The sequence below is a fragment of the Mesoplodon bidens genome (genome assembly GCF_964165515.1).
Source record: "Mesoplodon bidens genome assembly, chromosome: 10".
In the NCBI taxonomy this organism is placed as follows: Eukaryota; Metazoa; Chordata; class Mammalia; order Artiodactyla; family Ziphiidae; genus Mesoplodon; species Mesoplodon bidens.
Window position 1 is genome coordinate 64857651 of NC_138172.1, and position 12648 is coordinate 64870298.

The following is a 12648-nucleotide window of genomic DNA, read 5'->3' on the forward strand; positions in this document are numbered from 1 at the left end:
ATCTCTTCTTATCCCTTCCCAAGACCTGTTATTCTGTCCTCAGTTAATGCCAACACTCATTTAATTTCCTTGGCTATAAATTTCATTCATCACTGATTTTTTTTTCCATATATGGTCAGTGAACAAATCCAGTTCATTCTACCCCACAAAGTCCCTCTTTTTATTCCCAAAGTCACTGTCTTAGCTCCAGGCTTTATTGTAGGTCTTTCAGACAAATCATTCTGTTTTTATATGTGTATATTCACCTCTCTTTTAAGTCTAATACTATCCCTAGGAAAGTCAATTCTTAGCCACCTACACCAACATTCAAGACAATAACATTCAAAAACATTACTCTTTTCTTTCTGAATTTTATTTGAAAGGCTTTTAATTCAACTGCTTATATTATACAGTCTTTTTAATTTTGACTTACACTTTAAAATTTTAAATTCTTTAATGATTTTTAACATAACGTACTTTTGCTTAAACATGCCACCTCAGCAAAAGTATTTGGAACACAAAATACACTCAACCCAATATTTATACTGACTTTGTTCAAGATAATATAGTAACCACTATACAGAAAAAAAGCGTTCAATAAAAATGGGCTTAATGTGGACCTTACCTCTAAAAACTTTACAAGCTGTTAGGTGAGATAAGGCATGAACCTAAATAGTTATAATACATGCTGGAATAAGATAATTGTTATAGAAGATGTACAGAAAAAGCTACCAGAATTATATTGAGGGAGAGTTTGCTCTCACTGAAGGAACCAAAGCAGGCTTCATGAAGGAGTCAATATCTGAGCAAGGACTTCAAAGATGTGAACTTTTAAATATTTATGCTTTTCATACACCTTATTGAACCTCATGTATATGCAAGACACTCTACTAAGTGCTAGAGGTACAGAAATGAACAAGGGACAAACCTTGACTTCAAATAGTTCTCAGTCTAGTGAGGAAGAAAGATAAAATCCATCATTATAATCAGGTGAAAAGGAGTTATATTGGAGATTTTCTAAAAAGACTACAAACTACAAGGAAAATGACAAAGATATAGGAGAGAGACTAAGTCCTCTTCAAAGGGAATGACTCTAGGAAAAGGTACTGCTTGGGCTGAGCTTAGAGAATCAAGTAGCCACGGCCACATGTAGATAGGCTGAGAAGAGAGAAGAATCACACACAGAGGAATCAAGGACCAGGGATGCAAAGGTATAACGTGTATACTTTGATGACAGTTCAGGAGAGCTGAAGAATAGAAGTACTGATGTGGATAGAAAATGACATCTAGGCTAGGTTATAGGAAGGTTAAAGGTCAGACTAGGAGCTAAGCAAATTTTTTTTTAGGAATAGCTTCATAAATTATTCCTGACTAACCGATAGTGATAATATATAGACAATTCTGTACATGGATTCATTTTTACCAGGTGGACCAGAAATACACTTAATTAACTGCATTTCTGATTGAAAAGCTGATGTTGTTGACATCAGGTAATCCAATCATGGGATAATCTTTGGGCTTTTTACATTAAGCTTCGACTACTGACTATATTAACTTCTCAGAGTGACTTCTCTAATGCTCTGGTCATTTCTGTTTAGCTTACATCTAACAGTCATCTCATTTTCACTTTTTTTTTTCATGTTTATTTCATGATGACCTACTATTCATCACTCAAATGGATTACTATAGGAAATGGAATCCGGAACAATGGTTATTCCCAAACATATCAGGACCCAGTTTTCCTCCATCTGCAGTAATCGTAATGCTCATCCACCACTAATGAATTAGGCTGAGCTTTGCCTTTTCATTTGGAGCTTTGATAACATGAACTATAACCTACTTCTAACTAACTGATTTTGGCAAAAATATCCCAAATGTGTGTTTTGTCTCTGGTTTGCCCTCTATATATTTGGTCACATGAAAACAAAATAAATGACCAACTCAGTGGAAGAAATCTATCAGTTGGGGAAAAGAGTAAATTGAAAATCCAAACATTGCTTCATTAAGAATATTTTTCTTTATTTATATTTGGTATCACCATGTCTTCAAAGGCCACGTTAAACTACACTCCGCACACTATGGAAACTTCCACATTGCCAACTTGCTTATTTCATCATCTTTCCTAAGGCAAGAAAGAAATGTTTAAGCCTACCACCACTTACTGAGAATATGTTTAATTATATGATTAGAATATTCCCAATAACTAGCTGAGAATAAATTTCAAGAAGAAATAAATGTTTTAGTCCAATAGACCTGGATGGTGCTACCCCAGTGAGAGTCTTTTATCACCAAAAGATAGCATGAGGATACTGGATGCTTGAAGGTGACATAAATACATCATCAGGGAGTCCAGTGAAGGCTGCATAAATAAAGATAAGGTGGCACCAAAGATAGGATGCCTATGCTAAAGTTTTGCATAGGTCCTAGTAGTACCAAAAGGCCAACTCAACAATAAAAATGTTCTCCCAACTACTTTGGTATGTTTGCAAGTGCCTGGTCTAGAGGATTCTAAGTAGGACAACTTGGTACTGACTCATGCTCATTGTCACAGGGAGCTCTGCACCCATTATTTTCTCCCAAAGCCAAGCCAGTCTCTGCATTCCTGACATTCTATGCCTTGTCAAAGTCATCTGATAACTTCATGACAACAAATAGCCAGTCATTCTATTTTTTTTCCCTTCAAAATCCCACCTTCTTCACCCCCTTTCTTTCCTGCCATCACAGCTATGAGTCTTCTCCTACTGTATCAAAGCCTTTACACCTTAAAAGAACCATTCAATCTTGCTGCTAAGCTTTGGGGTGGGATCTTCTCCCTAATTCTCTGAGGCCAGCCCTGCTTCTGGTGGTTTCCAGGAATACAGTCAATATTTCCCTGAAGTCACACAGGAGGAAGTGATTTTCCTTACACACTCTTAATTCCTAGTGTATCCTTTTACTACTCTTTTACTAGTTTAAAAGTAAAGTGTCTACATCCAGTTGATGTCTTTTTGCTGGATCTTTCTCATCTCTGAAATGTGCTTCTTCATGCACCCAGCCCACCAAGAGCTCTCTCCTAAGAAATTCCCTGTACTGACCTTCTCCAAGAATTTTCAGAAGGAAGGGTTAATATTCCCCCAAATCCACTCCAGGTAAGTGTTTTACATGTTCTCTCCAGACAGTTCACAGCATAATTGTATACAATCCTTTTCATCTTATGAAATTTATTTCTTATGAATTTATTATCTGTATTTACACTGTGACAGTTTATGATCTTGGGATTTTAGTTTTTTTAATATCTCTTTCCTTGAGAGTTTTGTACACCTTGATGCCTTGAATAAATAGAAAGGCCTTTTCAGACAAGGGATATGAAACATTTTTTTTTTTAATGACAAGAAGAAAAACCTACCGGCCCATGTTTTTGCTGAGGAGCCATCCCATGAGGCATTTCAGGATGTGACAGAACCTGGAGGTCTGCCCCCCGAGTTTTGGGGCGTACCACATCAGAGACCAGACTGGAGGAGATTGCTAGAGACGTGGGCCGAGCAGCTGTGGTGCCCATCCCTCCTGGGGGGCCTTGTTCACCTTTTCTGCTTGGAGCTTCATCTTCCCCCTCAGAGTCCACAATAAAGACATATTCAGCTTTGAAGAGGTCACTTTGCTGCATTCCTTGAGGTTCGTTTGCTTTAAATCCCCTTCCTTGGGAAGCCTTGTCCTTGACCTCTAAAGGATAAGTCAGTGTTCCTCGGTCTCTCTCCCGTTGGCTCCCAACATTCAAGGTCAAGTACTCATTGGAATCAGACTGCAATAAATGTAGAGACATAAAAGCGTTGATGTTGCTTTGGTAAATGCTTTTTGCATGTACTCTTTCTTAAAACCTTAATCTGCTTATAACCTCCAAGGACAAAAGTTTTTATGAATATATCTAAAAATCAGGTTGGCATAGGAGAGATTGGGTTGAAGCTAATGGTTTACTTTTACTAACCCACTTGTTTGTCCTGGTCCAAGCCCAAACAATTTAGGGCTCAGAATCAAAGTCAGCAAAACCTGCTTTCAAATAAATCCTGATATGACTTTTTAAAAAGAGAGGAAGAGAGCAATGTTTTCCATAAAGACATTCACAAAACAAATGGGGATCTGTCATGGGTTTAGTTAATGGTCAATCAAAACTTGTGGCTGTGTAGATACCATTGCCATTAGTAAGTGAATATCCTTATCTTTGGAGGCTTCAGAGATCTGCAACCAAGATTGATTCATACATCCATAGTCCCACACTCATAGCGCCTAATCACAAAGGATCCCATGAATATATTATGTGTACTTGAGTACAGTTAGGGAGAAACTTCCCAGAAGTACTTTATGTAGCATTCAGAATTTCTCTCAAATAATTTGGTCCCAACAGTCTTTGAAATAAGATGACATTGTAAGTCCCAGGTTATATATTACTACTTGCTAGAGAAGATGTTTTCATATAGACAACGAGAATCAGATAATTTTATCTACTACAAGTTGGCTCAAAAATACCACAAAGTTCCCCCAGTCACATTTTATTTATAATAAGATAGTATTAAAATACATTTTAAAGAGAAATTTTTTTTACCCAAAATGTCACTATTTAACACAAGTCATTTTTAGGTTTTTGTCTGTTTGTTTTAATTTCTTTTTCAGTTTTGGTCCCTCTTTAGATAGGTATAATCAGGGTATAAATACAACTTTATAATCTATTGTATCACTTAATATTGTAAGATTAACATGTTCCATGAAATTACATAACCATTATAATTATAACTTTGTCAAGGTGATGTATTATCATATGCTTAACTTTTCTCTAATTGTTAGATATTAGGCTCCTTTTATTTTTCTCTAATTATTTTCCTATATAACACTTTTTTTCCTCTGTACTATTTCTGTGGGATGCATTTCCAAGAGTTTAAATGTTAAAAGGTTATAGACAGTTTTGTGACTGTGGATAAGGGTTTTCCACCAAAATTGTACAAATTCACAAAACTAGCAGCAAAGTGTGAGCATGCCAACATATCCACAATTGCCCCAAATTCAGATATTACACTTTTTTAATGTTGCTAATCTGTTACATGTAAAATAACACCTTGCTCCTTTATCTAGTATTCTTTAAAGATAAATTTAAACTTTGTAAAAATTTTGTTTTTATTGAGATACATTTGGGAGGGGAGGGGCCAGGAGGTCGAATATATCATGTGAACAGCAAACAAAAGGATGTCAAATCAAAAGGGTTGAGAATAATGAATTGGAGAGAACCTGAGATTTGATAACACTGAAGTTCCTATTACATAGTTATATTTTTAGCCAATCTTAGATTTCCAAGTCATCTCACTTTAAGCAAAGAAAATAAACACCCATACAAATTTGCAAGTCATTATGATGGATAATTTAATGTTAATTGCTTGATATAAAAAATAGTAAAAAAATAATCCTACCCTATTTACAGTTTCTGGAGTCTTATCACTTGGTTCCTCAGGAATTTTAACAATGAATTTAGAGGTGTCACCCAACTGGGAGTGGGTTGGTAGTCTTCTGACAGTGGGGACAAATGTGAAGATCAGAGGTTTGGCTTCAGAATCACCAGAAGAGACCTATGAGACACGTAATAAATTAGACTTTCAGTCTTATCAAAGGTTTATTTTGACTTTACTCTCTACATATTATATTTATCTCATTTATTTTGATAAATTGCCTATTGCCCTATGATCATGTGTATGGTTGGCAAAGAGAACATCTATTAAAACATTCATAGTGTATCTGATCCTTTTTTTGTGAAAATATTTATCGGAGAAAGAAATACAACCCAAGGAAGACCCTGTTGTAGGACATGGCAACAGAAGAGCAGCTTGGCAAGTTGAGCTGCTGGAATGTTGCAAGTTAACATGGATAAAAGTTAATTTCAAAACAGACAAGATGCTGTGTTTGTGATGACCCCACAGAGGTCAAGGACTTTATCCATTTAACCCTGGGTTAGCAGGTTCAATGTGACTCATAATCACCAAGCATGCGTGAAACTTCTGACATATATCATTAATGAGAATGCTAAAATGTGAATTGAAAATTGAAAGTTTACTTTTCTTGCTGCCAGGATACCAATGCCTCTTCTCGAGGTTATACCTTCTCTTTCATTCATTCTTTATTCATTCAAAAAGCATTTTGTTAAAGTATTTGCTGTGTGGCAGGTACTCAGGAGCTAGAGGTATAACAGCAAATAAGAAACAGCCAATAGACCAGTCATAAGTAGGAAAAGCATATGCACAGAATAGGAAGGGAAAAGCGATAAGGGATGCCTACCCAGCCTGGGAAGCTCCATAAAACGCAGCACCTGGAATTTAAGTCCTAGTGAAGAGAAAGATAAGGGTCTTCCAGGCTGAGGAAACCAGCTGAGTGAAGGCATGGAAAGCAGCACTGGGTGAGAATCAAGTTTGAGTTCTGTCCTTTTGACACTGAGAACCAAGTGCTGTAGATTGGGAATGAGATCGTCACATTAGAATGTCAGATAGGTAATGCTGGTCTTATAAGACCCAAGGCTAGCAATCAGGACAGAAAGCCAAGAGTAATAGATGGAGGACTAAATGGAAAAGCAGAAAGAGAAGATGGTGCTGGAGATTTCTCTTTTGAAACGTTTGGGTGAGAAGTAGGAAGAGAGATGGAGAGTAGTTAGAAAAAAAGTCCAGTCAAAGAGGTGCCCTTGTTGGTCTGTAACAGGATAGATGTGAAGACGTCTGTAGACTCGAGGAAGGAACCAGTAAGAAGGAAAGTGGAGCAGAGTCCTGGAGGAAGTGGGCAGAAAAAGCTAAAGCAACAACAGAAAGAACATGGCCTCCTCTGAGAATGGAGAAAATTAATGGAGATACAGAAAAGCTCTGACTGTGAGGCAGTGAGATAAGCTGGAAGGTGAGGGGACTCATTTTGTACACAATCCATGTTTATGATGTGATCCGCCCCATCTAGTCAGAGTGAAACTGCCACGCTGCCACCTCCATGCCTCTGTCACAAGAAATGCAATAGCCCCGGCAGGAACCCCCAGGCTCCTCTCCCTTCAGGTTGTGACACCCTTGTGTGTCGTAACTCAACATGCCCTTTAAACCTGATCACATCAGCTGTACGAGAAACCCAGCCATCTTTGTATCTCTGTGTTCAATGCACACCCCTAGTTTTGTTCCCTTCTTATACCTGTAACCGAGAAGGACCCTATGAGGCCTTCCCAGAATAGATCCCCACCCATGTCCTTCACCTGCTTTTTGCCTGTAGAAAAACTTTAGTCAAAGAATAAATTTAATCAGGGAAGTGAGAAAAGGCAGAAAGAAAGGAAAACACTCAAGCAAGACAAAATAATAATATTTTAGCCATTAATCAAAGTCAAGGACCTTTAGTTCTTCCTCAAGGACTATGAATAATATTCTGAGCCATGTCCTTTGAGCTGTTTTGCACATACTGAAACCCCCACCTGGTGGAGGAAGTTAACTGTTTGCTGCCCAAAAGGACATAGACCCCACACCGGTTGGAACCAGAAGACTGATGATGCTGACTCCCAATTAACTCACCACCAACCAATCAGAAGAATGTCCATGAGCTGACCACGCCCTGCTTCTTGAACATTATAAGACTCCTCACTACCCCCTCCAGGGCGGGACACACAGTTTTGCAGGCATTAGCAAACTGTGGCCCCCTTTGCCAGGCAAACCAATAAAAGCTAGTCTTTTCTACTTCACCCAAAACTCTGTCTCTGAGTTTCTATTCAGCACTGGTGAACAGAGATTGAGTTTCAGCAACATACCATGATCCAACTCTTGGAAACTTTTCACCATACACTTTCTGGAATTCAGGCAGTTGTCACACATCCCTCCACATCCTTAACCTCTTCTCTACATGTTCTGACTCTAACTAAACCATGGTTCCTGCTGAAGGACTCTACTTCCCGAGAAGCTCTCTGCTTCCTCTCACACTGGGTGACCCACCAGAAGTAGGCTAGGTATCCTCTGTGCACTCTTTTCTGCTTCCAGACCATTCTTCTTCCCTCTTACCTACAAACTTCCAGGTTTGAAGCTCTTGCCATCCACAAGTCTACACCATTCACTACCTCTTCTTGTTACAGCCATCTCCCTACCCCCAAGTCAAACCCTTCTTTCTTTGAAGATTTACTTCTGGGGTTAATTCCACTCCTTCTAACACCATACTTTTTATAATACCCAATATGCTATCCCATGGGTAATTTTTCCAGTAGCATGTTTAACTGACCTCTACTCTTCCTTGCCCTTCACATCCTCAGCAACAACCAGTAGCCACAACACCACCATAATTTCAGGGTTTTTTCCTTCTCTGATCATCACTTTTTTTCTTTCCACACCATCTCTTCAATTCTGGACTCCAACATTTCTGGGAAACCACCAAAATGAAAGTCTACTGATCCTTCCAACGTTAAGTTTTCCCAGACTTCTTTTTTTTTTTTTGGCCAGCCTTAATGACCGAATTGACCACAACTTCTCCTGTGCATGCCCCTCAAATGTCTTGCCTTCTCTCACATCACCATCCACTTTGGGTAAATCACAGTGGTCACTCAGTCTACCACCTACCTACTCTCTTCCTGCACCACAAGGGTAAATGTGGTTACAGAAAAAAATCACACGACCCCACTTGCTGGTTTTGCTTCAAATTTATGACCCTGAGCCTCAAGCTGGCACTTTAATTCTTCTCTGTAATCATATTATACAGTTCCAGAGCCCATTTACTCTCCCACTTGCTAGAAAACTCACACCTTCTCCTCTTTCTTCAAACCCCTACAACTTCTTCCTCATTCTCACTCTGAGCTGACAACTTTCTTTCCCACTTCACTGAGATAGTTGAAGCAATCCGAAGAGAACTTCCAAAACCCTCATCACCACATCTAGTCACCCACCTACATCTTTGTCCTTTTACATAGCCATCAGTCCTGCTACTACACTCCTACTAAAACCAAACCTCACTTGAATAAGTTGCCTTCTACTTACTTTCATTTACTCAACAAGATCTTATTAAATGCCTACCAGATGCTAGGCTCTATTCTAGGGGTTGGCGACACACAGTGAACAAAAACCTCTACCCATTCTGGTGGGAGGGAGACAGGAAACCAAATAAATATGCAATAAAATAGGATTTTCAATTGTGATAAGTGCTGTGAAGACTAGTATAATAACCCATAGGAGAGAAAATGATAGGTAAAACTTGGGTTGGCTGTAATCTAAAGGAAAAACTTAGAATTTGCTGAAAAATTAGATGTGAGATATAAGAGGCAGTTAAGAGTCAACACAAGTACAAAATTTTTGACCTGAATAACTGAAAGAAATAAGATATTCTTCACTGAAACAGGGAAAACAAGAAGTGAAGCTGTTTTGAAAATAAAGATCAAATATGATATGACAAATATATATCCAAGTGGAAATGTGGGGATGGGAGAAAAGTTCAGAGGAAAGTCTGTGTTGGAGATAAAATTATTATAGTTGTTGACCTATACTTGGTATTGAAAACCATGAGACCAGATGAGATCATCAGGGGAGTCAGCACAAATAAGAAAAGAAGAGGTCCAAGGTTGAACCATCCAGCTCTACCATTAAGTGGTCCAGTAGCTGAGGAAGAAGTAGCAAAGGTGACACAGGATTTTAAGAGAAATGGAAAAGCCTGGAACACAATAGATGTAGGATGATGCAGTGGGAAAGAGACCTGACTATAAATAAGTAAAAGGATTGACAGACTATTGTAAGGGCCCAGCCTAAATGTAAATCCATGAATTTGTAGTAAAAGCAATTTGCTTGGCTTTTTGATAATGTCTCCAGGAATGCTCAACTGCCTATCATAGGAACAGAGAAAGTGAATTGCAGCATTTATAGAACTGATGTTCAGAGGTGTCTCTGGCAGAAGAATGTTGTGAGTGTCAGGAAACTGAGGGTACTGATGGGAGAAGAGCAAAGGGTCAACCATGGAGTTCAATGTGGACAGGGAAGAAGAGGGACTTCAGACTAAGGGACTAGTGGTCTCTTCGGTTCAGGAATCAGATTTGAAAACATGATGGGTGTTGGGGAGAATGGCCCAGGGTCACAGTATGGGTTACGAGAGCTTAGGATTTAGTAGGATGGTAAGACTAGATGATTATAAGGTCTAGGCTTATAACAGGGTAGGGTTAGGGTTAGGGTTTCTAGAAACAATGCCTATTCCTTAGGTCATAAAAAACACACAGACAAACCCTTCTGGGCCAACTTTCCTTTTTCAATATTATTTTCTGCCTTTAAAAATAATTGTCTATTCCCCCATGGCAGTCAGGTCGCAATTCCCAGGCTTATCATCCAAAAATAATAAATCAATGCTTTCCTTTGTAGGAAGGGACATTAGATCCCTCATGAGATTCAGGGAACCCACTAGTCTTATCAGTGATACACAATACAACACACTTTCTAGATGGGTTATTTTCTAGGAAGTCTTCTTTACATGACTAATCTCAATATCTTGATGGGTGGAGAGGGGTTTTAGCAAGGAAATCACTGAGGGTAGTTCAGATAATTTATCATAGAATTTCATTTGAGTAGGAAATAAAGATAGTCTTTTAGGAGTCAAAGAAGAGGTAAAAGTGTGACTTTGTCCTCAGGTGCTATAGGCCTGTCCTCATCTCCCCACATGATGACTACAGGCCTATCTTATGTTCTATCCAGATGAAATTTAAATACTGATGTATGCACTTCAGTATAAGTGCCCTGTGCTTACAAAATACATATAACCATTATTAACAGTAAGTGACTTTGCCTTCTAACAGTGACCAAGATTTATTTCTCCAAAACTTTACTTTAGCTTGCTACTAAAGTCTCTAACATACAAATAGATTGTCACTACTGATACCTTGTAAACTATTGACTTTTTAAAGGTTAATAGTTACAATTTTAGTGAATAAAATTGAAACAAAGTATGAATAAAAGTGGATACTTCAATGAATGAGGTGTGCTTTTGGAACATATCCTCAAAGGAATTTCTAAACATAACCAAATTTTGACAATGAAAGCAACTGAAAATAAGTAAAATTGTTTCCTTCTTTTTTATTGTTATATTTTCTTACAGGAACATCCATAGCCTTCATAAAATTTCTTCACCAGGTAAGGAGAACAGTTTGTTTTTAATATTAGTTGAGCCAACATATAATGTCATCAAGAATAACATAAAAATGGAAAATCCAACAGTACTAAAGACTTTTCATCTTCCTAGTTTACTGTCAGAGAATAAGATCAGGGATAAATTCCTATACACACACATAACCTCAGATTAACCACAAAAACGACAGTGGTTTGATATTCACTTTTAAGCTGGGAGTACATTGTTAGCATGGGGCTCTTTTCATCATTTTTACCTAGCATCCTCTTATCCTAACAAGAATGTACAGAATTTTTTGCACAAAATTTAGTTGGAAAAGGATTTGAAATTATACTAGCTACACTATACAACATTTAGATGAAGAACGCTGTGTTAGCCGGTGGACTGCTGAATCCCTTATTCAGGAAAGAAAAAGAAAAATTGTGCTGTTTACTGCATACCATAGCCCAGTTCCAATGGAGTCCAGAAATGAATTGCTATGGTGATGAAAAATCATTTTCCACACAAAGCAGAACCAGATGCATGTTAATATCATTGCATTGGTTAAATGCCAGTTAACACTTTCCATTGTCAGTGTTGTTTAAAAACGCATTTTAGTTGCTATCCTTGAGAAACTAGTTTAATAATAAAAATTAGAGCTGAAAGGATGAAAAGCTTTTCCTAAGTATAGTTTCAAGTGCTCAAAACTCTGAGACTGTCACCTTCTCACCGGCCACTCGACTAATAATTTAAGAAACTGTTTTCCCCCCCGTGCCATGCAGGCTCACTTCTCCTTTGCTCAGTTTCGGGCTCCAGTGCCTTCCTTTCTTCTATTTCCCTAAAAGTTATTTTTCATCTGACGTTGACACCCACACTCACAGATGGCCACGAGCTTCTTGTTGAGAAGAAACATGACAGCGTGTCTCTCAGCACTCACACTACGCCAAGGACTGTCCTGAGCATCTTCTTTGGTTGCCAGTAAGCAGTTTTGCCTTTATCTGCTCATCCTTTCCACTAACTGTCTATAACATTTCATTTTGATACAGTCAAATTTATCTACACCCAGGCGTCTCTCCCTCAAACCCTCTTGCAGCAAACACCACAGTGCATAGCCTTTCAAAGTTCTCAAAAGCATGAAGGAAAGACTTCCTTTTACCTGGGGTGTGGTCTGAATGCTCCCTGCTAAGATGCACGAGTTCATTTGGAAGTAATTGTTCCCGCAGTCCCTTGGAAGCCCCCGGCTTTCTGGAAGCATTGATTCATCCCATAAGGGCGTGAGCAAACCAACGAGTGAGGTGGGAAGGGAGCCACTCCCTGAAACAACACACCCACTCGCAGGGAAAAAAAGAATTCTAAAAAAGAGGTAACGAGGAATCCTCCCTGAACGAAAGGGTTTTGTCAGCTCCAAAGAGTAGATTTATGTTCAGACAATTTTTAGATTTGGAACTTCAGGAGAGGTCAGATTGACTGCTGAAATGGAGCCAGTAGAAGTAAAAAAAGAATTACCACCTATATGTGTTTCCCCTTTTCTTTTCATGCATGTAGTGCAATTAAACATTCTGCAAAAAGAACAGAGAAGGC

General features: G+C 38.5%; 1 protein-coding gene across 1 annotated transcript in view; it reads right to left on the minus strand.

Moving 5' to 3' along the window:
* MLIP (muscular LMNA interacting protein) overlaps window positions 1–12648 on the minus strand; it is a gene marked incomplete at both ends in the record, with an annotated part of 286062 nt that overhangs the window by 159110 nt on the left and 114304 nt on the right. The window contains 2 exons of the mRNA XM_081247370.1: window positions 3365–3757; window positions 5412–5567. Of these exons, the coding sequence (XP_081103496.1) occupies window positions 3365–3757; window positions 5412–5567 (549 nt within the window). The remainder of the gene's footprint in view (window positions 1–3364; window positions 3758–5411; window positions 5568–12648) is intronic.